This window comes from Amblyraja radiata, chromosome 10, assembly GCF_010909765.2.
Source record: "Amblyraja radiata isolate CabotCenter1 chromosome 10, sAmbRad1.1.pri, whole genome shotgun sequence".
In the NCBI taxonomy this organism is placed as follows: Eukaryota; Metazoa; Chordata; class Chondrichthyes; order Rajiformes; family Rajidae; genus Amblyraja; species Amblyraja radiata.
The window spans coordinates 50,427,751-50,454,407 of record NC_045965.1 but is presented as its reverse complement, the minus strand read 5'-3'; the positions used below and the strand labels follow the sequence as shown (position 1 = coordinate 50,454,407).

The following is a 26,657-nucleotide window of genomic DNA, read 5'->3' as shown; positions in this document are numbered from 1 at the left end:
ACTGGTACAGTTAATTGCAGCTCAAAAACGGGCCGTTTTCGATGTTTTTAACGGGTGTGAAAGTGCGTGTTTTCCCATTCACTAACATGTATCGGAAGTGACGCATGTACTCCAGTTAAAATTTTCGGTCACGTGGGTGCGGAACTGCGCTCCAGTGACCTTTCGTGAAATCACCCTATACCAGAAGATACGGATGTCCTCCAGATGGATTGAGCGGCTCCGTGCGTCAAGCCATCTGACCCAGTGACCTTACGTGCACACCCCCTAGTCAAGTGTTTTGTTGTCATGTCCAGAAACGGAACAATAAAATTCTTACTTGCAGCAGCGCAACAGGATATGTAAACATACTGTGCACGGAGGAACTGCAGATGCTGCTTTACACCGAAGAGAGACACAAAAAGCTAGAGTAACTCAGCGGGACAGGCAGCATCTCTCGAGAGAAGGAATGGGTGATGCTTCGGGTCGAGACCTTCGGCAGGTTCCGGACCCGAAGCGTCGCCCATTCCTTCGCTCCAGAGATGCTACCTGAACCGCTGAGTTACTCCAGCATTTTGCGTCTCTCTTTGATTGCCCCATTAATGTCTAATGCAAAACGGAACGCAAAATGTGATGGGATTTCATGTCAGATTAATAGTACTCTGTAAACACCATAATAAATGAGAAGAATGTAATCTAAGGGCACAGCAAACCCGTAAATGCGTATGGGAAACTGTTGGAGTTGAGGTATTTTGTTACAGTGCTTCGTAAACTGAGGGGCGATGGTGAAAATAGGACAGGTCGGCTGCAGACAGCCCATTGCAGCTGCAGCTGCAGCTGCAGCAGCACTCCGCCCCACCCGCGCCGCGTCTTCCCCGGGAGCTCCCGCCCGCAGCCGCCGATGTGCAGACCCGCACGCCGCCAATGGAAGCGGCGGCCCACACGCCCATTGGATGAACGCGGGGGGGGAGGGGGGGGGGGGGGGGTGGGGCTGCCATACACCGTCGTGGATTGGCTGATTGGTTGCGGACAGGTGCGCTTCCCATTGGTGGTTCGGCGTTGAGGATGGTGATTGTTTGACAACAAGAGTAAGTTGTAGAAACGTCACCCATTCCTTCTCTCCAGAGATGCTGCAAGTCCCGCTGAGTTACTCCAGCTTTTTGTGTCTATTGCAGGAAGGAACTGCAGATGCTGGTTTACACCGAAGACAGATACAAAATGCTGGACTAACTCAGCGGGCCAGGCTGCATCTCTGGAGAAAAGGAATGGGTGACATTTCGGATCGAGACCCTTCTTCAGACCACACGAGTGGAATGGGTAGTAATAAGGAACTTATTCTACAGATGCTGGTTGATAGTGATACCAAAGAAAGACGCATGGTGCTGGAGTAACTGAGCGGGCCACGTAGCATCTGTGGAGAAGATGGATAGTTGGCATTTCAGCTGGGGACCCTTCTTCAGACGGAAGAAAGAATCCCGTGTCTGAAGAATGTCACCTATCCTGTTCTCCATAGAGTTTAAGAAGGAACTGCAGATGCTGGAAAATCGAAGGTACACAAAAATGCTGGAGAAACTCAGCGGGTGCAGCAGCATCCTGTTCTCCATAGATGCTGCCTGACCCGCTGAGTTACTCCAGCACTTAGTGTCCTTTTTTTTCTCCCTCACTGATTGTTCGTACATAAAGTATCAACTGAATAGCTGAATATGAGAATCTAGTCTATTGACTGCGGCCCTGGGAACAGGAATCTCCCCGACTCTCAATGACGTTCCGTGTTGACCGTGGAGGGTTGGTGATTGGTCCGGGCCTTGCTGGTTGGCAACGATGATTGGTCCGCAAGTTGCTGGGTTAGCAAAGCTGATTGGCGGGCTGTGGAAACGGGCGCGCTGATTGGCTGCCGATCGGAGAGCGTGTGCCGATTGGCCGGTTTGTTTGCGAAAACGATTGGTCGGGAATTTGAAAGGAGAAATAAGACTCGAAAGCGCCGCCGTAGCGCGCTACACTCGACGTAAGTTTGTTTTGATCGCGCTTCAGGGGTATTTTTTGTTGTTGGGGGGGGGGAGCATTTACCTCAAAACTCGATCTGTTCTATTTGATCGGAATATTAATAATCCAATTTCCGGTCGTCGCGACTCGAAGCTTCATCACTCGTTGAACAATGGTCTGAGTGACAGGTGGGTCGGCCAACGGGATGGCGGCGCTGCCCGGACGTCAGCGCGTTGTGACGCGAGTGTCGGCGGCTGGTCCAATGGGCGCGGGGGGAGGGGCGGGATCAGTGGAGTGGGCGGGGTCAGGGGGGGAGGGGAGGTTGACGCGAGCTGCCATCGGCGGCGGAGGCGGAAAACAATCGCTGAAAGGGCCGCTCGCTGTCCGCCGGAGAAAGGCCGAGGCCTTGGATGTGACTGAGACGGCGACCCACTGCTCGAGTGACCGTGCGAGGTGACAGCGTCCAACAATAGGAGAGTCGCGGGACGGGGCCATTTTTTTTCCTTCCTTCCTTCCTCCCTCCCTCCCTCCCCCCCCGCTGAGAGGGCCCGACCCCTCCCGCCGCCACAATGAGGTTTAAAGAGCAACCCCCCCCCCCCCCCCCCCCCCCCCCCGGGGCTGGAGGACGGCTCCAGCCCGGCTGTCACTACATATGGGGGGCGGTCGCGACCGTTGCCGCTCAACACCCCCCCCGCCCAACATCCAGCCCCCCAACACCCATCCCCTCCCACCCCGCCCAACATCCAGCACCCCGGCACCCACCCACCCCCTTCCCCCCAACACCCACCCCCGCCCAACACATCCAGCCCCCCAACACCCATCCCCTCCCCCCGAACACCAACCTACAGATCGAGGGAGGAGTGAGGGCGGGTGATACTGATGCCGAGACCGAAAGTGAAAATGAAATCGTGCGGCCGCCGGCCGCGGACAAAGGGAGAGGCCGGGAGAGGGGTGATGGGGGGAAGGTGAGGGACAAGAGGGGAGAATGAGAAGGGGGTGGGGTGTGCCCGATTATTCTCTACCCAGATACAATTCACGTTTCGTCTTTGTTGACAAGGGCTCCGTCCGGTCCCCCGGATCCACGGGGGAGCCGGAACTTGCCTGTCTGTCGCGACGTTGCTGCAAGGAGCTTTTATTATTGTTATTGTTCGTGCCTGTGCACGACTCAATTCCCAGTTTTGACAGCGTCGCTCACGTCCGCCCAATTGGCGGCGTAATAAATACATTTCTCTGAGGTGTTTTTAATTTTACTACGTTATTGTGTTTGGTTGCCATCATTTGCTGCCGCATTTAGTATCGATAGCCCAGCCTTGAAATCTAATTCTAATCTTATTTCTAACTTTTCAATCGTGTTGAAAATGTTGAACATCGTACGTTGTTCCACTGTCCATTTAAATATCTGAGTTGAAGTAAAAATTAATTCTATATCAACATTTTAGTTGGAGTACCTTGGTGCCATTCTAAAGTGGGACTATTGAAATGATAACCATCTTCAAGCTATTTCAGCATTATCATTTATTGGGCATTTAAATTATTGAATCGCATGGGGTCATGGCTTGCATAATATCAACTAGTGTAAATCTTTTCATCATAGGTGATTGACGTTGGCAGACATGGCATCTGAATCGGGAATGCCTAATCCCAGCTGTCGGATAATGACGTTTTATCCCACGGTGGAAGAATTCAAAAACTTCAGCCGTTACGTCGCATATATAGAATCACAAGGTGCCCATCGTGCTGGACTCGCAAAGGTAACCTGCTTGTAGTTGTATTCCTTATTGTAAGAAATTCAACGTTCTCTTGATTGGATTAGATCAAATTGGGGCAATCTTATGAAAAGTGAGTACAGATTAACTCACTGCCTTGTATCAGAAGTTTATTTTCATGCAATTTGGTATTCTAATGAACTTTATATTCTAATGAAACATGTTCCTGGTGTTGGGGGAGACCAGAACCAGGGGCCACAGTTTAAGAATAAGGGGTAAGCCATTTAGAACGGAGATGAGGAAACACTTATTCACACAGAGAGTTGTGAGTCTGTGGAATTCTCTGCCTCAGAGGGCGGTGGAGGCCGGTTCTCTGGATACTTTCAAGAGAGAGCTAGATAGGGCTCTTAAAGATAGCAGAGTCAGGGGATATGGGCAGAAAGTAGGAACGGGGTACTGATTGCGGATAATCAGCCATGATCACATTGAATGGCGGTGCTGGTTCGAATGGCCGACTCCTGCACATATTGTCTATTGCCTATTAATCTAATTTGCCAATAACCAACAAAAAAGCAAACATGCAAATGCAATATTCTAAGCAATCATTGTGCCATTGAGACATAAACCATTATCATTTCTTCTTGTAAAAGAAAGAGTCACCAATAGAAACATAGAAAATAGGTGCAGGAGGAGGCCATTTGGCCCTTTGAGCCAGCACCGCCATTCGTTGTGATCATGGCTGATCATCCGCAATCAATAACCAGTGTCTGCCTTCTCCCCATATCCCATGATTCCGCTAGCCCCTAGAGCTCTATCTAACTCTCTTTTAAATGCATCCAGTGAATTGGCCTCTCCTGCCTGTTGTGGCAGAGAATTCCACAAATTCACAACTCTCTGGGTGGAAAATGTTTTTTCCCCATCTCAGTTTTAAATGTCTTCCCCTTTATTCTTAGACTGTGGCCCCTGGTTCTGGACTTCCCCCATCATTGGGAACATTTTTCCTGCATCTAGCTTGTCCAGTCCTTTTATAATTTTAAACGTTTCTAAACGATATCCTCTCATCCTACTAAATCCTAGTGAATACAAGCCCACTCTTACCAATCTTTCCTCATATGACAGTCCTGCCATTCCGGGGATTAACCTCGTGAACCTACGCTGCACTGCCTCAATAGCAAGGATGTCCTTCCTCAAATTAGGAGACCAATACTGCACACAATATTCCAGATATGGTCTCACCAGGGCCCTGGACAACTGCAGAAGGACCTCTTTACTCCTATACTCAACTCCTCTTGTTATGAAGGCCATAATATGCCAATCATTGTGAAGTACAAGTACTGAAGCCTGCCTCTGTTCAGAACTGCCAGGTAGGATAGTGAATTGCAAAAAGCATATCCAAATCTTCATTATCTTTTGATTTGAATACTTGCAATGTTTTTAGTAATTTTTTTTAACTTTTCCATTTTCTTGGCCTCCCCACAATCTACAAAAGATTTGAGATTTTCAGATTTGGAGAAGAGCAGTAATGAAGAGGGGTTGTTTCTTATGGACTAAAGAAGACCAATGAGAAGTAAATCGAGGGTGGGAAAGGGTCAATGGGTATTCTTTCTCTGAATAGAGAGATCAATAACATAGATGTAAGGTTAAAAAAGGGAAGTTTTTAGAAACATAGAAAATAGGTGCAGGAGTCGGCCCTTCGAGCCTGCACCGCCATTCAATATGATCATGGCTGATCATCCAACTCAGTATCCTGTACCTGCCTTCTCTCCATACCCCCTGATCCCTTTAGCTACATCTAACTCCCTCTTAAATATAGCCAATGAACTGGCCTCAACCACCTTCTGTGGCAGAGAATTCCAGAGATTCACCACTCTATGTGTGAAAAATGTTTTCCTCATCTCGGTCCTAAAAGATTTCCCCCTTATCCTTAAACTGTGACCCCTTGTTCTGGACTTCCCCAACATCGGGAACAATCTTCCTGCATCTAGCCTGTCCAACCCCTTAAGAATTTTGTAAGTTTCTATAAGATCCCCCCCCCTCAATCTTCTAAATTCTAGTGAGTACAAACCGAGTCTATCCAGTCTTTCTTCATATGAAAGTCCTGACATCCCAGTCTGGTGAACCTTCTCTGTACTCCCTCTATGGCAAGAATGTCCTTCCTCAGATTAGGAGACCAAAACTGTACGCAATACTCCAGGTGTGGTCTCACCAAGACCCTGTACAACTGCAGTAGAACCTCCCTGCTCCTATACTCAACTTTAGAAATAGTTATAGTGCTTTGAAAATGCTCATATAGATTTGTGATTGATAACCTGCAGGATTGTTTTAATGAAGAGGTAGAGGTAGTCTCAGAGGTGGAATTAATGCACAATACAATGCAATAACTGTTTATAAGTAAAACTATACAAAATTAATTATGTCCATGGTATCCATTTGCTGTTGGCATTTCTCACTCAGAATGCAGTTATACAACAACCATTACAGTAGGTCATTAAAAAGGGAAATTCATATTTCCTGCCTTGAAACAAATATTTTGTCATGGGCTTTTGGTTCTGGCTGTGGATGTTTAATGTAAATTTTTTTCCATTCAGCGGGTGCTCACCTGCTGATTGTTGAAAGATAAGAAATTAATTGGAGCAATAACAAATATTGTGGCTCAAAGTGATCAGAGATTGGGTATTTTGTTACAAATATTTGGCTTGACTTCCATTAACCATTTCATCATCAGAAAGGTAAATGAAATGCTGTCTTCTGCATGACTGCATCTACACGACACTCAAAGCATCCCAGGATAAACCATCTTGCTTGATTTAAGTCGTCTCCACCACCATAAAGATTTAATCCCTCCACCTGAAAATGCGTCATATCTGATCTGCATGATGTTTCTCAGACTGCACCTCCAAAGATAAGATTAGCATCACCTCAGTTTTAGAATACAGTGGATGTGTTCATTCTAAAATTCCCTTCCTGGTTGCAACTCAGTCTGACTTGGGAATCCTGAAACTTCCAAAGTGTACCTTGATCACATAGTCTCTAAGGAATCATGAAAAAGGTCTCCCACATCTTCTTAAGGAATTATGAAAGAGAAGTCAGTGCTTGCCTTGTGACATATCCTGTAAATTAATAACTAATGTGATTGATAATTTACATAATCTGTTCTTGGATCTTGTATAAGCGGCTTTTGGATGTACCTAAAAGTAGTTAATTAGCTTTTAATGAATGGAACATTGTATTTGAGCCGTGAATTTGCACAAGGCACTGGATCCAAGGATTGGTTGATTCTCATCTTAAACGGATGCTGATGATTCTTCACCTCCTCCACTTCCTGCTTAATGCAGCTTAGAGATGCTGAATTACCTGTAATATCACTATGATAACATTGGCAAATGCATTGGAGGTCTCTGGTTGCATAGAATTTATTACCCTAGTTTCTTGACTTTGAAAAGGCAACTTTTTATAACAGCAAACTACATTTGTTTTTGGAGAGGTCATTGTTTCCTTAGTGGCTGTTGTTCAAACTTGCCAGATGAGAAATATGAAGAGTTCATAAGTCCATAAGTTCTAGCGGCATAATTAAGTCATTTGGCCCATCAAATCTATTCCACCATTCAATCATGGCTGATCTATATTTCCTCTCAACCCATTCTCTTGCCTTTGTCCCATAATTCCTGACATCCTTGCTAATCAAGAATCTGTCAATCTCCGCCTTAAAAATATCCACGGACTTAGCCTCCACAACTGTCGGTGGCAATGAATTCCACAGATTCACCACCCTCTAAAGATTATTTCAGGTAACTTTTTTTGTTGTTGACATTTAATAGTTTCCCTTGACTGAATTCTAAGCCTTTGGGGCTCGCGTGACAAGTCTCTGTTAATGAACCTTGTGATGTTCAAATCCCACATGTAACAATGAAATAAGTAAGCTTCAGAGTAAGTTGAAGCAATTTCTAATTTTTAAATTCAAAGGATCCAAATAATTGCATTTAGTCTTTGATGCATTGTCGGAACTGACTATTGTGAGTTCAGTGGGATATACACTATGACCCCCCTCAAAACAAGAACCTTAACTTTCAACACATCTTCACCCTGGTACACACCTGCACTTCGTAAACTGAAACAGACTGGTCGTCGACTTGAACGACTCACTAAGAAATCATCTCTCACAGTCCACCTTGAAGCTTACAAACTCCACCTCACTGACTACAAAGATGCCCTCATTGCTGCAAAATCTGCCTACCTCTCCTCCATATTCACCGATCCCTGCCTAAACCACAGAACCCTCTTCTCCACAGTGGGCAACCTCCTCAAGCCTCGAGCCAACACTCTCCCCACCTCTACTCCGGATCTCTGCAACTCATTCCTCCACTTTTTCGCTGATAAAATCAGCACCATCTATCAATCTTTATCCCCTGTACCCGACTCCCCAGCATCTACTCCACCACCTACCAAGGCCCTTCCTTTCAACATCTCCACTGACCTCCTTACCCCTCCTCCACACTGCTTCCTCTCCCAGTTTGACCTGGTCACCCCTATTGAAATCTCCAAACTCATCAGCTCTTCCAAACCCACTACCTGCTCCCTCGACCCTCTCCCCACTCCCCTGCTGAAGTCCTGCCTCACCGTTCTCTGCCCCTACCTCACTAATCTCTTCAACTCCTCATTGTCCTAAGGAATTGTCCCCTCCGCTTTCAAAACTGCTGCTGTTACACCAATCTTAAAGAAACCTGGTCTTGATCCCTCCTCTCTCATTAACTACCGCCCAATCTCAAACCTCCCCTTTCTTTCAAAAACCCTGGAGCGTATCGTTGCGTCGCAACTTCATTCCCACCTCCTTGCGTGTAACCTACTTGAACCCCTCCAATCTGTCTTTCGCCCCCTCCATAGCACAGAAACTGCTCTCCTCAAAGTCCTCAACGACCTCCTCACCTCTGCTGACATTGGTTCCCTCAACATCCTCATCCTCCTCGACCTGAGCGCAGCCTTCGATACAGTGAACCATAACATCCTGCTCACCAGACTCAAAGACCTCGGCATTGAAGGCTCTGCACTCAGCTGGCTCCGTTCCTACCTTTCCAACAGATCCCACTTCATCTCTCTCCACAACCACACCTTTGCTACAGCCACAGTCACTCAAGGCGTTCCCCAAGGCTCCGTACTCGGCCCCCTCCTCTTCATCATCTACATCCTCCCCCTTGGTCAGATACTCCGCCACTTCAACCTGGACTTCCACTGTTACGCTGACGACACCCAGATCTACCTCAGCACCAAATCCCCCCACAACCCCCCCCCCCCCCCTCTCCCATATCAACTCCTGTTTGTCAGCTATAAAAACCTGGATGCAACATAATTTCCTCAAACTCAACAGCGATAAGACAGAATTCCTCCTCATAGGCTCCAAAGCCACACTCAGCAAAATCAATAACCCCACTCTCACCATCGACGGCACCACTCTCCCCATCTCCCCAGGCCCGCAACCTTGAGCCTCACATCCGCCATGTCATTAAAACCTCCTTCTTTCATCTCCGCAACATCGCCAAACTCAGACCCTCTCTCACACCTCCTGCTGCTGAAAGACTCATCCATGCCTTCATCTCCTCCCGACTGGACTACTGCAACTCACTTCTCCTTGGCATCAGCTCCACCTACATCAACCGACTCCAACTGGTCCAGAACGCAGCCGCCCGACTCATCACCCACACCAAATCCTGGCATCACATCACTCCAGTCCTCAAACAACTTCACTGGCTTCCCATCTCCCACCGGATCAACTACAAAATCCTGATCCTCACCTACAAAGCCCTCCACCATCTGGCCCCCCCCATATCTCACTGACCTCCTCTCCCCCTACCAACCCTCACGGTCCCTCAGATCCACATCAGCCGGTCTCCTCTCCATCCACAAGTCCAACCTCCGCAGTTTTGGGGACAGAGCCTTCTCCAGGGCAGCTCCCAGGCTCTGGAACTCCCTCCCCCAACTGATCCGCAATTCCGTGTCCCTGACCATCTTCCAGTCCTGCCTCAAGACCCATCTCTTCACCTCTGCCTATCCTTAGCCCCACGTCCCCCTCCCTTTTCATCTGTGCATTAATTGCCTCATATTGTGTTTTGTATTGAATTCTGTCTTTACTTTGTGTACTAGTCATGTCTCTACTATTTATTTCATTCCCCTTACATGTTTTTCCTCTACCTGCAAAATTTCTGTAAGGTGTCCTTGAGGCTCTTGAAAGGCGCCCATAAATAAAATTTATTATTATTATTATTATACATTGAGAATATTGGGAAAAAGAGCCTGGAATAACTAAAATTTGATTTAAAAAAATAACGTAAGTGTGCTTGTGTTCAGACTGTTTGTTGGTTAAAAGTTGCATGTGCTGGTAATGCTTATTTTCTTTATTGTAAGAAATTTGTCTTTTTCTTTGCTTTATTGAAATTGGTTTTGGAGTTTTATATTGACTTCAGGAATACAAATAATAGCTCTCTTGCTGATCATTCAGCAGTTTAGATGTGCCTTCATTTATTTGGATGTAAATGTGTATAATAATGTCCTTAAACACGCAGGTAAAGTTAGCAACGGCATCATGTAAGTTTTCCGTAAAGCTGCATGAGATCTGCTAATATATTACAATGCCAATGACCCAAGACATAGATAAAGAGATTTTTACATAAAACCATGAAACTTTAAGGGTTCGAATGCAGGTTCAAGCTAAGAGTTATGAATTTACTTAGCTAATTATTTATATTCCCCACAGATTGTCCCTCCAAAAGAATGGAAGCCTTGTAGCAGCTATGACAACATGGATGATCTGGTGATTCCAGCCCCTATTCAACAGGTGGTAACGGGTCAGTCAGGCCTCTTCACACAGTATAATATTCAGAAGAAGCCAATCACTGTGCGTGAATTCCGAAAAATAGCTAATAGCGACAAGTAAGAAGACCTCTGCATCACCCTTCAGTAAAGTGGACTGCTACAAAAGTAGAAATCAAAAAAGTGATTTTAAAAGGTTTAGAGTGAGCTTTAATGTTTGCTCCAGCATAAATCATATTTGCATCCTAATACCCAATACAATGTGTATGTTGCTGCTTAGTTGGGAATGTGGTCCTCAACCTCCAGCACTCATGTGTACTAAAATAGCTCTCAAATATCAGCAGTGAACAGGGAGACACTATCTTATTAAGTACAGAGAATTTAAAACATTACAAGCTGTCAACATGGATGGCAATTACTCAGAGCCTGCAGCACAAACCATTTGACCCAGTGATCTGAGCTGGTATTATTCACCAAATAGCCTTCCCCCACTGAACTTAGTCAACAAATCCTCCTGTACTTTCTCACAATACAACTGTATTTCTATTAATATGTATTTTTGCTGTGCTTTTCGTCAGTCAATTCCATATTCTACCATCTTCAGGTTAATATTTTTTTTACTGAATTCCTTACTGATTTATTAAGAGCATCTTGTATTAAGCTGCCATACATGAAGCATCATATCCTTCATCCCCCTCTAAGATTAATTCATAATTATTTAAAAGACCACTATTAGTTCAATGTTTTTTTTTCCTGAGCAAAAACCTTTGATCTATTTGAATCAATATATATTAATAGTGAGTATTTGGGTTTTTGAAGAGCTTAGCTTAGAATCCGTATCGTGGGTATAATGTGACAATTAAAATGCATTCATTTTCCTAACAACTAAATGAGAATCTTGCAACTTCCAAGGTGTGGAAGGTGGGGAGATATTAGTCACACCTTATTAAAAAGCTTGAAGAAACATGCATCTGCTGAAAAGCAGTAAATTGCTCCTAGTGTATAGGTGAGAAGTAGAATTTAGGGGTAGTTGATGAGAATGTGGGAAGAATGAAAAATAAATAAGATTAATTGTTACTCGATAGCTGAAGAGCCTAATTCAGTGCATGACTCCATGATTCTAATCTGCAAATGGGAAATGAGTGAAAAACATGGCAGGCAAATATTTCACAGTTCTGTTTAAATATACGTGCTATGTTGCTAGAATCAAATCTGGTTTTATTGCTTCCAATGCTTTTTTAATATCAAAATGAGAGCAGAGAGAGTTTGTCTGATATGGCCAGCACAAGTCTGCTGTTTAACTGGAGAAATTCAGTTCATTTAAATTTCTGGGTAGAATTGTTCCCTTTAACGCATCTTCATCTTTGTTCAGATTCTGCACCCCTCGGTATACAGACTTTGATGACCTGGAGCGCAAGTATTGGAAAAATCTCACGTTCAACCCACCTATCTATGGTGCAGATGTCAATGGCACATTGTATGATGAGGTGAGGTGTTGATAAATCACAGGCTTTTGATGTTGTGGTTCATGGAATGTTGTTCATGCCCTGTTCTCTGTGTCATTTTAAATTAGATGCTGAACATTACATGTCTGTTATATACTATGAGGTGATGAGATCATTTAGGGTGAGATGAAATATATCCCAGGCTATTAAGAGAAGCAGGGAAGAAAATAACTGAGATTGTGATAATTGATAGGTTACGCGTAATGTTTGATTCTTCAGTGTTTTGGTTATGGAAAGCTGTTAAATTTGAGGTCCTGGAAGGCTCTTTAAGGTATATGCTAACTGTTGCAACCCACTTTTAGAATCCACGTTTAGAAAACTTGCAAATGATACAAGAATGTATATATAAAAGAGCTGAATGCAGGTCGTGGGCCAGATCCAAAAACAAAACCTCATCCTGCATTTGCTTAAAATTAACTAGTTTGTTAATGATGGCTTATCATGGTTGATGGCTTGTGCTATTAGAAGCCTTTTCCAATGTTTCTAATGTCTGATATTTAGCCATGATTGAAATTTAAATTAATACATTTATCAAAATTGCATTCAAACAAAGAATTAAAATGAAAATAAATAATTCAACAAATCACTTGGATTTGTGAAGATTGCATCCCCATTCAAATGCATACGTTTGTGCTAGATGTGTCCAGTATAACTGAAGGGTAGATACAAACTATGTCTGCCCCTTAGCTCAATACATTACAGAATACTTGCCAAATCCAGTGGTGCAAGATGTCTTCAGCTACCTCAATGCTGTAGACTGCTGAAGCATATTACCAAGCCCATTGCTGGCTAGCCTTCAGAATTTTAATTTGAAGATTGATGCATGTTTAAATTGACAGTGCCAATCTTTCCCTACAATCATTCCCATCTGCTGAATGTTTTTGTTTGTGACCTCAAAGTAAGGGATTGAGATTTTAGAAAGTTAAATCAAATGTTATTTTCACATGAAATGGATCGAGTGAAAACAGGAAAAAAATACTCTTAACACCCCCCTGCCATGTTGTTGTGTTAGTTAGCCTCAATCTTTATTCACTTAAAGGTGACAAATGTTTGCCAAGCCAGCTATTTATAAGCTTTTACACATACAACCTTCAGGCATCTGTGCTCAACTCTTAAATCCCTTGCTGTTTGATATCTGAAGTACTATCTGTGTTGTGTTTCTGAGTTCTTTTTAGTATTCTCTCTGGAGTGGTTCATTCTCATTGTGAGACGAGAGACAAAGGAAGTCAACCTCTGCAAGATTATAATTCACTCATTGAGATGATATTGGATAACTCTAACTGGTGTTTTCTGTATTGACCTAAACATTGGTTCAGCCTAATTAATATGGTTGATTGGCCAGCTGTTGGTCTTCCCTCACCAAATGTGAAAAGTGCTTTGCCTTTTGCGATCAATATGTACTGATAAATGAATTACAGAGGTAACACAGCCACATACTGTAGTGGAACTTTATGAGGATTGTAATTAATAACAGTTATTTTGACATAGTTACTATATTTATGGATGTTTTTTCATGATGCATCTGATTTCTGGTACATGGGGAATAGAATGGGATGTACTCTCATGTAGATCGGTCCAGAGAATTCCGTTTTCTTGCACGATTCAGATGTTAGTGTGCACTTTTTAATCTGTTTAGACTTGAAACAGTTTTAACTGATGTTTAACAAAATCAGTTTGGAGCATACTATATTTTTGGTGTGATTTTTGTTTTTGTTTGTTTAGGGTGTGACTGAATGGAATATTGGGCACTTAAACACCATCCTGGATGTAGTAGAGAAAGAGAGCGGCATCACAATTGAAGGTGTCAATACTCCGTACCTTTACTTTGGAATGTGGAAAACCACCTTTGCTTGGCACACAGAGGACATGGATCTCTACAGCATTAACTACCTGCACTTTGGTGAACCGAAGTCCTGGTAAAGAAGCTCAGATTTAGATTGTGCTCCTGATATTCTCTGTTACATTTTGCAATTCAAATGCTTTACGAGAGTGACACACTAGAGAGTTTAACGCTTTACTTCAGCAATTAGGAATGATGGGATCTATGTTGTGGACAGTTGTGCAGTCTATTATTTCAGTGATAAGCAGGGTAAAGATAACTTCTGCCTTTGCTTTATTTGTGGCAGATATATGGGGATCTACAAGCTGTTCGAATTGTGCAGTTTTGCTTATGTACCAGTGAAGCCCACAGATAGAATTTGTAATGTGTAAGGAAATTTAATATATCTCTTTTATTTCTTGTAGGTACACTATTCCTCCAGAGCAGGGAAAGCGACTGGAACGTCTAGCTAAAGGTATAAATCATATTGATTTTACTTTGAATTTTAGCTTTGAATAACTCAGTCTGGGGAGAACTGTTGTAAAAGTGTAAATAGGTTGGCGCAAGATTAGAAATATTATAGGCTTTGTTAAATTTGTAATTGAGGGTAGGATATAGGGCAGTGAATATTGTCGACGTGTATTTTCATAAGGCATTTGATGCTTCGTGGTAGGCTGATCCAGAAGATTAAAATGCATGGGATCCACGGTGACTTAACTTGTTTTTAGAACTGGCTTTTTTACCCATAAAAAACAATATAGTAGTTGAAGGGTGTCATTCTGGCAGGAGGTTAGTGACTTTCTGCAAGGATCTGTGCTCGGACATCTGATATTTGTTTAGAAAGGAACAGCAGATGCTGATTTAAACTGAAGATTGACACAAAAACTGGAGTAACTCGGAGGGTCAGACAGCATCTCTGGAGAAAAGGAATAGGTCAAGTTTCAGGTCTGAAGAAGGGTCTTGATCTGAAACGCCACCTGTTCCTTTTCTCCAGAGATGCTGTCTGACCTGCTGAGTTACTCCAGCTTTTTGTGTCTGATATTTGTTATTGTAGACAATGTCGAAAATGTAGACAATGTGATTTGTAACTTGCAGACAACACAAACCTTGGTGGAGTTGCAGACAGTGAAGAAGGTTATCAATGGATACAGCTGTCATAGATCAGTTGTACATATGGGTAAAGAATTGGCAGATGGAGTTTAATCTGGGCACGTTTGAGGAGTCGTACATTTGGAGGTTAATTGTAAGGGAGAAAGTATACAGTTAATGGCAGGACTTCAAAGAGCATTCATGTACATTTGGATTTTGAGGTTCAAGCCCATAGCTACCTGAAAGTGGCAATACAAGGAAGAAGCTTGTCTTCAACTGTCAGGGGATTGAGTATAAGTGAGGAGGTTGAGTTGCAACTTTTTAAAACTATGGTTTTGTTGCATTTGAGTATTGTGCTGTTCTGATTGACCATTACAGGAAGGATGCGGAGGCTTTGGAGTGGGTGCAGAAGAGGTTTACCAGGATGTTGCATGGCCTAAGAGAGTATTTGCTCTCAAGAGAGATTACTCAAACTTGGGTTGTTTTCTCTGCAGTGTTGGAGATCTATGAGGAGACCTGATAGGTGTTGACAATATTATGAGAGGCATAGTGATGTTAGACAGAACCTTTTTCCCCAGGATGGAAATGTCAAATACTATAGTTGTATAGGTTTAAGATCAAAGAGGGACAGTTTAAATGACATATGTGGGATGGGTTTATGCTGCCAGGAGTATAGTAGTGGCATTTAAGTAGCTTTTAGGTAAGCACATGAATATGGAGGGATATGTATTACTTGAGGCAGAAGGGATTAGATTAACATCATGTACGGCACAGACATCGTCAACTGTTGGGCTGTTCCTGCACTGTACTGTTCCATGTTCCATTACTTTCAAAGGAACCATCTGCTTCATTGTGGCATTTTATGATAACATTTTAATTCTTATTGGTTATTTTAATGTCACCCTGAAATGATCATCTACTGCTCTGTTAACTGGTGGTGATTGCAACAACTGACATCTAATAAATCTGGATGAGTCTTAAGAACCCACTGTTTCGATTACAGCACCAGACTGATATTGTCTTTTCCACCTTTTTTTTCCTAGAATCCTTTATAACAGCTGAATGTTTCTCATAATTACGTGGAAAGGGCGTGTGAATTTAAAGTTAAATCAAATTTTATCTTCATATAATGGGAATGCATAAAAATAGGAAAAAAAATCCTTCCACTCCTTGCCTTGTTTCCATCCTAATACCCCTCAAAATCTCCTATGCCCTTCAAGAAGGCAGCAAATATTCTGTAGCACAGGCAATATAAATATTTTCTCATACAACCCGGCATTTTGGTGCTTTATCTCTGGTGATGAAAGTGATGGTTCCATATAATGGAATGGTTACAGTATGAGTTGGTACTTTTTACTTCTTTGAAGTTGGTGTCATGATTAAAACGCATAGCTTGATTGTCAACTAATTTAAGCTAAAGCAGTTGTGAGTTTCTTGTTCCTTTTTAAAGGAGTACGCTTTCAAAAGGTGCACGTCATTTTTGTATTTGTGCCGTTCCATTTGGGAGGAAAGGCTTGGCAATTTGCAATAGAATAAGGACTGTTTCTTAAAATATCATATGTGTAACATTTCCTGAAGGAGAACTTGTAAAACATGTTTGCTAATTTATATTGAAGTACTATTGAACCAAAATAACTTGCTTATAGGTCCAGACTCTGTACTTCAACTCCTAACATCTGAAAAATGTAGCACCATTCAACAATAGCATAGAACCCTGGAATGTTGATATACTGTTGTTTTATAAAGTACGAGACCAAGGGGTTGGGTCCCGTCCCCTCAACGCGCGGTTGCGAGGATGGGGGCCTGCAGCGTCACACACACTAACCACCCCCCACACACACAGGGGGAGACGCGGTGAGGGGGGGGGAGGAGACGGGAGGGGGGGAGAGAGAGGAGGGGGAGAGAGAGAGAGAGAGAGAGGAGGGGGGGGAGAGAGAGGAGGGGGAGAGAGAGAGAGGAGGGGGGAGAGAGAGAGGAGGGGGAGAGGGAGGGGGGGAGAGAGAGAGGAGAGGGAGGGGGGGGAGAGGGAGGGGGGGGAGAGAGGAGGGGGGTAGTGGGGCAGAGGGAGGTGGAGGGAGGGGGGGAGGTAGGGGGAAGGAGGTGGATGGGGAAGGCGGAGGGGTGAGGTGGGGGGAGGGAGGGTGGGGTGGAGGGAAGCAGGTAGGGGAGGAGTGGAGGGGAAGGGAGAGAGGGGGGAGACAGAGCGAAATGCAACCGTGTGTCCGCATTCAGAAAGTTCTGGAAATGAAGCGTGCGCGTCTCATGCACGAAAGCTGTCGGCAGCTCTATGAAATTCAGGGGAGAAGCCTGCCGCGCCACACACACACCAACCTTCCCCCCCTCCACCCCTACACACACAGCAGGTCCGATCTAAGCTGTCAATGAAGACAGCAAATTTTTTTTTTTTTAAACTGTCTTTGCAATTAAAAGTTAATGTTAAGAATTAGTGATGTTAAGTGAGAAATAATTAAATTAAATTCAATGAAAAACAATGGAATCAACAACCTGGCAGGCACGTTGATTTAGTGAAGATTAACAGAATATAATTCTCAGCATTGTAGAGCATCAGTTCCATAGACAAAATCCGAAGTCCTCAGTGGGGTAGAAGTGAATCGGACCGTGTTTTGAAAGACCATTCAAAACCTCTAACAAGAGGATGAAGCTGTTCATGAGGCTGGTGGTGCATGCTTCCCAGCTTATATGGCTTCTGTCATAAGGGAGAAGATGGAATAACCAGGGTGGGACATCATTGCACAACAAAGCATTGACCAAAAGGCAGCCATCACTGCCTTTCCCCTGATCTGAGAATTCCGTACGGTCTATACGATAAATGGAGAAACCCTTGGGGTCAGGTATAAGCCATGTTGTAGTAAACACAGTAGTCCCTGGTTTCCCTTGAAACAGCAGTCTTCCTCTCAGCTCCTCCTAGAGTGATTAGACATTGACTATAAATATGCTGTGGTGGGAGGGTGCAGGATCCCCATTGCTTCAGCTGACCAGGAGGTCCCAACCCCCCATTGTCTGCCATGCTTCCGTGTTTGTATTTGTAACTGGGTCGGTAATGTTATGTCTAATAAACATTGGTGGTTCTGAGAGTTCCGTTGATTTAGCGAAGATTGACAGATGACATTCAGCACAGGAACTAATAACCAATGGTGCTGGAGTGGATGGATAATAAGGAGAAATGTCTGTTTTAAGAGTACCTTCTACCGCTCCACCATCGAGAGTGTGCTGGCATATTGTATCACGGTGTGGTATGCCGGCTGCTCAGCAGCAGACAGGAGAGCACTGCAGAGAGTGATCAAAAATGCCCAGAAAATCATTGGCTGCCCTCTGCCTTCCCTGGAAGACATTTCCAGCTCTCGGTGCCTCTGTAGAGCCAGGAAAATAATCAAAGACCCCTTCCATCCTGGACAGTTCCTGTTCAACCTCCTGCCCTCTGGTAGGCGGTACAGGTGCGTCAAAAGCCGGACAAACAGACTCACGAACAGTTTCTTTCTCTGGGCCATTAGAACTCTAAATTCCTCAAATATCCACACAACATGAGAATGCTGTCATCCATGCCACTATAAAACAGAACACTCAGCTAATAAATTATTTTAAAGTATTAAATTTTAAAGTGTAATATTCTCACAGTGCAATGTTCTACCTAGGTGTGATAATTATAATTGATCTACTATTTTAAGCAGTTAATTAACGTATTGGATGTGTTTTTGTCTTGTTTGGACTTGTTTTGGTTGCACTGATCAGGAGTAGCTCTCCTAATTTCATTGTATTTCTAAGTACAATGACAATAAAGGCTTATTGTTGTTATTATTATTATTATTATTATTAGCTTCATCAATTGTCGTCACTTTTTGGTCCCATCTTGCCTGATCCTTGTGGAAATATTATCAACACAAGGCCAGTAGCAATTCACAGACATGCTCAAGCTGACCACAATGAGTAGAATGCACAATCAAGGAAATGTAGCCCGCATCACCCATCTCCCATGGATAAATATGTGTGTGACTCCACCAAACAAACAGATGCTATATTGTCCATTGCGTAACCAGTGGTCAAAGAATAGCTGCAACCGGAAGGGATTCATATTTTATTAATTTTCTCCAATGCAGCATTGGGTATCCAAGACAATATTAAATTGAACACAACATAACCGTTTCAAACTTTCATTTGAAGTTTGTTTTGTGTGCCATTATAAATATTAATGGCTGGAGGGTTGAAATTAAAGACCAAATAATTGGATGCATTGGGGTTGGATTCCTTCTGCTATGCTTGTTGCTTGTTTCATTGCAATGATTAGGAAATTAACTATCAGACCATGTTTATTGATACTTTTTAGCAGCATTAAGCACTTATTCCCAGGAATATCCAGAAAGTGAACAGAGGCTGCAAATATGTGGTGTATCTCCACCAAACAAACAGATGTTATATTGGCCAACAAAGAAAACTAATGACAGAAAAACCTTTTGCATGATGTAACAGTTAATGTTTTCATTGTAGAGATCTAGGTGCAGCAAGATGCTAACCTAGTAAACATTGCAGGGATGAACTTGTTATGTGAATGCTTTTTTTTGCTTTTTTTAAATAGGCTTTTTCCCAGGAAGTGCTCAAAGCTGTGAAGCATTTCTGCGCCATAAAATGACTCTGATATCCCCTTCCATACTCAAGAAATATGGAATCCCATTTGACAGGGTATGTACACAATATAGAAAAGCAAAAGAAATCTACAAATGATGGAAATCCGAAACAAAACCAAACACATCTTAAGGAAAGAGATGTGGCTATGGAAGTCCTGGCCTGAAAGGGTGACTGTTTCTTTTCCCAACAGTACTTTCTGTTTTTGTTTTGCATTCATGATATTGTTGGATGATTATAAGCTACAGTGGAAATTTAAACTTTAGACTGGGGAGGCAAAATCTTTTTTTTAAAAAGCAGCCTACCTTTTTACATAAGAGTACTTGGGCAGTTACAAGACTGAAGATTAGCCAATAGATTACCAAAATTGAACATATTTTGTTAAATTATTTTCTTGCATGTGATCAACTCCTTCGGTTAGTGAAGCATTTGCAGAATAATTACTCAAGATATACCTTTTTCTTTTTAAAAACTGCATTCCTCAGGCTGCATTGGTACCATTGTACCAATTTTTATATTAATAAGATTTCCTTGAATAAGTCGGTCATCATTTTGTGAACCAAGTATCTTATTTGAGCTTTGTTTATGATTTTAACCTTATATACCATATGATTTTGCTGATTGCAGTTCCTTTGAACATACTAAATATTTTTGCCTGAAGTAGCGATTGCATTTGGTATGAATGTATGTAATCACGTGTTCCATGTAGGATATATGAGGTTATTTAACACATTCCTTGCATTTGGTAAAGCCCAAATTTATGTTGTCCAGTGTTGTACACTTTCCAGGATAGGAACAAGCTCTGGACTATAAACGCAATTTGATAGGCATGTTGATCTGCTTTTTTTGTTCTGGAACTGTTACGAACAATTATTTACTCTGAACAACAGTTCAAATTCAATCATGTCAACAATTTTCAATGGTGGAAAAGGTGGTCGTGCAGAGAGAGGAAAATGATTGAACTGCTCACTGCCAGTATTTTGCCCATGTTATACACTTATTTAGTTTAGCTATTTTTCTTCATATTTTGTATTCGTAAGTAGAATTCATCTGTTTATTGTTACTACTAATGTGGTAGGATAAATTCATCTCTGTAAAATATATATATTTTTTAACCATTCTCCATTAATTCATAGGTGACCCAAGAGCCAGGGGATTTCATGATCACATTCCCCTATGGTTATCATGCAGGTTTTAATCATGGGTTTAACTGTGCTGAATCTACAAACTTTGCATCCCTTCGATGGATAGAATATGGGAAGCATGCTGTCCTGGTATGTAATGATTTGGTTTTTCAAGGCCAATGCCTGTAGCTTTGGCTCGCCGCGGAAGGCAAATTAAAATGTCAGTGCAATTGTTGACAAGCTTATAACACTGTTAATGTCCTCATCTGAATTTGAATGTGTTAATTTATTTGCAATAGTCACTAAGTATTTGAATTGGAAATCATTACTAATATATGGAAAAGGAAATTTTCACAGTTATTGCTTCTGAATAATCTCACTGAAGTGCAGGAGCGGACTTTAGTTGCCAACTTTGCCTGTGTCTAAAACTGTTTTAGTAATTGTATTTATAAAGTTCTTGAATTTAGGCTTTTTAAGGGAAAAAAGATCTCATTACTATTTTCTGAAAAAAAAATTAATGGACCTTTTGGATCTTTTCTTCCAAACTAAATTCTTTGCAAAAGCATAGGATGAGATCTAATACTATAACCTGTTCATGGATTTTATTTATGTTATCTCTGATAACCACCTCCAGTTTAAAATCCATTTGGAATATTTTGGAGGACCAAGAAACCAAGAACCAAGAAAATTAGGCAACAATTAAATTCATAAAATCCACAGTTTTTGGAAAGCTGGAATAAACAGAAATGCTAGAAACACTCGAGTTGGGTAGCATCTATGCAAACAAAAGTAGTTAATGTTTCAGGTCAGGCACCCTTGGTTTAAATTAAACAAATAATTAGTGGAGCATTATCAATAGATAAGGTAGGACAAGTTGACTGACGTTTTTTCATTTTGCTTTACTGCTGTATCAAAATATTAAATTTCCAAAAGTAAGCGTAAATAAAACTGAATAAAAGTTAGATGCAAGTGAGCAATTCTTGAATGGAAAGATTTTTAATGATTATATTTTATTTCTCCACCCAGTGTTCCTGTAGGAAGGATATGGTAAAAATTTCGATGGAAGTTTTTGTGCGAAGGTTTCAGCCTGAACGATACAAGTTGTGGAAAGTGGGTAAAGATGCAAGTTTTATTGACCATGTGCAAACCACCTCAGAATTTTTTGAAGAATCAAAGATGGCAGCCACAAAGAGTTCGAATGACCAGAATACTGATACAGCTGAAATGGAAAGGAATAAAACTGAGAAGAAAGTGTGTTCTGCACAAAGAGACACTGATGAAGCCAAGAGGTAGAATTTTTCCTTTGTACATAAATTATGAAACAATTAAATCTATTATTTTGAGCTATAATGTCTCTTGCTGCCTCATTAATTGAACACTTTGTACTTATGATGCTTCTAAAGAGCTAGCAGGATATTGGATCTCTCTGCTGGAATAATACCCGGTGGTAGCTTGAAATTATTTCAGCATTGCAATTTTAAACAATAGAAGAAATTTGGAAGAATGTCTGCCAAACAAGTAAATATAGTTCTTTTTTGATTGCTGGATACTTGGAAGTTTGTCCACAATTTACCTATTTGAAATCTTAATTTAATCTTAATTTTGTATAGAAGCTGTCCTGGCAGCAAGGTTGTCTATGGTAATAACTATATTCTTAAGATTATTGCCTGTTCAAATTGTTATTGATTTCTTAAAGATGGAGAGAATATTGCTAAGATTATTATTAAATTCTGCAGACTGTTATTGGTGCAGATTTGGTAATAACAATAACATTTTAAATCAAGCATTTTGGATTCTGCTTCCTCTAGGTAAAGTCTTTGTACAGTTAGAAAATCCCAGCATTACTTATCTCAATAGTGGCAAGGATGGGCATCATACAAATACTAGAACAATTCAGGAAATGTTATTTAGTGAGGAGCTGCTTTTTGTTTCTGTTGATATGAATAGACATTTTTAGAATGGATTTTTTTTGCATACCGAACACAATTATTCTTTGCCAGCCCAATAAAGCATCGAATAGGAACAAAGAGGCACAAGGTTTGTCTGGAGTTGCCGCAGGAGATGAATGAAAATGCTACGGTTCTCAAAGAGGGTGATGACGTGAATCCTGTTCCACAAAATGAATGTGAAGAGACCAAAGGAAAGCAGCAAAAGGAAGAAGCATGCTGCAAATTTAATGCTGGTGATGCCAGTCTGAATGATCCAGGTAAGATCTGTTGTCTAAAAACACAATTTTATGTTTTATCTCCTGAATTATAAGTGTTTTAGACGGTAATCATGCCTTTTTCCCCCCATAGTACAGTTATCAAACACAAAAGAGTTGAGGTTTATGATGGGAAGAAGGCGTGTTGAAGGAGATTTGAAAGGAAAGCTTTTTATCGCCACTAAATGGTTGATATCTGGGACTCACTGCCGGAGGCATTGGTGGAGTCAGATGCAATCGCTGTAAGGCGTTTAAGCACACTTCAATAGATGGCATAGAGGGATAAGGACCGTGAGAGGAAAATGGGGTTAGTGTTGATGGGCAAAAAGGGTTAGCCTGGAAATCATGGGTTGAAGGGTTAATTTGTTTTGTACAACCGAACTATGACACTTTTGTGGAAATTCAAATGCAAAGAATTGAAAGGGTGAGTGATTCTTAACCCTTTCTAAACGGGAGTGCAGCTTTAAATTTGATGATTCCTTGCGGTGGAGGTTTTGGCCCAAGTTCCTTTTCCAATGCTCGTTGTGGTTCAATTTCAATAGACAATAGGTGCAGGAGTCAGCCAATCGGCCCTTCGACCCAGCACCGCCATTCACTGTGATCATGGCTGTACCCCGTTCCTGCCTTCTCCCCATATCCCTTGACTCCACTATCTTTAAGAGCTCTATCCAACTCTTGAAAGCACCCAGAGAATCGGCCTCCACTGCCTTCTGAGGCAGAGAATTGCACAGATTCACAACGTGAAAACGTTTTACCTCATCTCCGTTCTAAATGGCCTTTCCCAGGGCCTTGAGCAATATTGACCTCTCTTGTTACTGTTTGACATCCAACCATCAAGTCTTAATCAAGGTCAGTGATTTCTTGTTCCCATTTTTGCTCTGCTAACTTTTGCAAACTCGAAGGGTTCTTCCGACAAATTTCCTTTTGAGCAGTTGGCTAGGATACCGTTTTGGCCTGCAACTGGGTGAGAAAAGGAAGAAAACTATCTTAATTTCGCCAGTGAATATTGGGACTTGTGATTCACTCCTTTGTTCTGCATGTCACTTCTTGGGTCTTTAACACTGTGCCACTGTTTAGTTTAGTTTGAGATAAATGGTAAGGTTTCGATTTGTATCAAATATCAGTTGCAGAAACTGCATTTGTTATTCTTTCATTAGATAGTTCTCTGTATCTTTATCACTTTTTGGCTGATAATGCTATTTGCTCTATTTGACAGAATCTACTACAGTCAAGGTTGAAAATGCTCCACAAGAAGAGAAGCTTAAACTGAAGCCAACTATGTCCACCTCAGCAGACACTGCTGTCACTGTGTTGAACTTTTCTGTGGCCACTCCTTCGCAAAATACTTCAACTTCATCCATGAAATCCTCTGACTCCAGCTCGTCTGATTCTGAAACGACTAGCTCTCAGAGTTCAAGTCAAGAGAGTGCTGCTGAAGATTCTGATAATAGTCCAGATTGGGGTGAACCAGTTAAAACAAATGTTGGAACCAGTCTCAATGAACAGGACCTTGCAGAGGTATTTACAGATAAAGCAATTTCATATTACTTGCAGGCATTTCTTTTTGCTCTGAATCTTGAGCAGCTGACCTTAAATGATTTACATTTTGTGAGCACAGAAATTTTGGGGAATAAATTATTTGAGAATGACTCGAGTAAATCTGACAAATTAGGTGAAGCTAATCGATGCAAACGGTTATTCTGCAGGTCTTTTGAATGGTCAATTAATTTATAAATGAATAGATGTGCATCCCTCCGTGAATGTTGTTCCATGTTTCAGGATGGATTGTCCAGCAGTTTTCTTGGAATGTTCTGAGATTTCAGTTTGTTATCACACAAATCCATTTAACCTTTTACTTCTGTTTCAAAATGTTGCTCTCCTATTCTCCAGTGATTGTGGAATAAACTCATGACAAAGGTTAGAACTTTGACTGTAAAAAGAGCAGATTGGTTACTAAAGTGGGTAGTTGTTAGTTATTCAGATCGGCAACATCTAAGACATAGCTTTCTATAAGGATTGATTCAGGGAATGCATGTTAAACAAACTGATTTGACCTCTACAACTTTCTGAGGCAAAGAATTCCATAGATTCACTACCCTCTGACAAAATAAATGTCTCCACATCTCCTTCCTAAAAGAATGTCCTTTAATTCTGAGGCTATGACCTCTAGTCTAGAATCTCGCACTAATGGAAATATCCTCTCCACATCCACTCTATCCAAGCGTTTCACTATTCTATATGTTTCAATGAGGTCCCCCCTCATTCTTCTAAACTTTAGTGAGTACAGGCCCAGTGCTGACAATCAGTTAACCTATTCATTTGTGGCATCATTCTTGTAAATCTCCTCTGGACCCTCTCCAGAGCCAGCATATCCTTCCTCTAATATGGTGCCAAAATTGCTCACAATAGTCTAAATGCGGCCTTACCAGTACCGTATAGAGCCTCAACATTACATCCCTGTTTTTGTATACAAGCCTTCTTGAAATAAATGGGTTTGCTTTCAATACTACTGATTCGATTTGCAGACTAACCTTTTGAGAATCCTGCACCAGCACTCCCATGTCTCTTTGCACCTCTGATTTCTGGATTCTCACCCCATTTAGAAAATAGTCTACACCTTTATTCATAGAAACATAGAAAATAGGTGCAGGAGGAGGCCATTCGGCCCTTCGAGCCAGCACCGCCATTCATGGTGATCATGGCTGATCGTCCCCTATCAATAACCCGTGCCTGCCTTCTCCCCATATCCCTTGACTCCACTAGCCCCTAGAGCTCTATCTAACTCTCTCTTAAATCCATCCAGTGATTTGACCTCCATTGCCCACTGTGGCAGGGAATTCCATAAATTCACAACTCTCTGGGTGAAAATTTTTTTTCTCACCTCTGTCTCAAATGACCTCCCCTTTATTCTAAGACTGTGGCCCCTGGTTCTGGACTCACCAAACATTGGGAACATGTTTCCTGCATCTAGCTTGTCCAGTCCTTTTATAATTTTATATGTTTCTATAAGAATCCCCCTCATCCTTCTAAACTCCAGTGAATACAAGCCTAGTCTTTTCAATCTTTCCTCATATGACAGTCCCACCATCCCAGGTATCAATCTCGTGAACCTACGCTGCACTGCCTCAATCACAAGGATGTCCTTCCTCAAATTATGAGACCAAAACTGTACACAATACTCCAGATGTGGTCTCACCAGAGCCCTATACAACTGCAGAAAAACCTCTTTACTCCTATATTTAAATACTCTTGTTATGAAGGCCAGCATTCCATTAGCTTTCTTCACTGCCTGCTGTACCTGTAAGCCAACTTTCACTGACCGGTGTACAAGGATGCCCAGGTCTCTCAGTACCTACCCCTTACCTAACCTAACCCCAATGAGATAATAATCTGCCCCCTTGTTTTTGCCGTCAAAGTGGATAACCTCACATTTATCTATTATACTGCATCTGCCACGCATCTGCCCACTCACTCAACCTGTCCAGGTCACCCTGCAACCTCCTAACATCCTCTTCACAGTTCACACTGCCACCCAGCTTTGTGTCATCCGCAAACTTGCTAGTGTTGCTCCTAATTCCCTCTTCCAAATCATTAATATATATGGCAAACAGTTGCGGCACTCCACTCGCCACTGCCTGCCATTCTGAAAAGGACCCGTTCACTCCTACTCTTTGTTTCCGGTCTGCCAACCAATTTTCTATCCATGTCAACGCCCTACCATGTGCTATAATTTTAGTCACCAGTCTCCTGTGTGGGATCTTATCAAAGGCTTTCTGAAAGTCTAGATACACTACATCCACTGGCACCCCTTCA

General features: G+C 42.0%; 1 protein-coding gene across 3 annotated transcripts in view; it reads left to right on the top strand.

The window, feature by feature from the left end:
* Positions 1-1,906: 1,906 nt before the first annotated feature.
* Positions 1,907-26,657, top strand: part of kdm4a (lysine demethylase 4A) — a 76,715-nt gene continuing 51,964 nt past the window's right edge. Inside the window, exons 1-11 of one of the 3 annotated variants that reach the window (XM_033028817.1) lie at positions 1,907-1,981; positions 3,554-3,710; positions 10,411-10,586; positions 11,839-11,953; positions 13,694-13,887; positions 14,216-14,265; positions 19,471-19,574; positions 20,654-20,791; positions 21,668-21,930; positions 22,642-22,847; positions 24,061-24,362. In XM_033028817.1, coding sequence (XP_032884708.1) covers positions 3,573-3,710; positions 10,411-10,586; positions 11,839-11,953; positions 13,694-13,887; positions 14,216-14,265; positions 19,471-19,574; positions 20,654-20,791; positions 21,668-21,930; positions 22,642-22,847; positions 24,061-24,362 — 1,686 coding nt within the window. In that variant the 5' untranslated portion in view covers positions 1,907-1,981; positions 3,554-3,572. Of the gene's footprint in view, positions 1,982-2,015; positions 2,148-2,277; positions 2,413-3,553; positions 3,711-10,410; positions 10,587-11,838; positions 11,954-13,693; positions 13,888-14,215; positions 14,266-19,470; positions 19,575-20,653; positions 20,792-21,667; positions 21,931-22,641; positions 22,848-24,060; positions 24,363-26,657 lie in introns of those variants that run through there. The other 2 variants (XM_033028816.1, XM_033028815.1) reach the window with 2 other exon arrangements.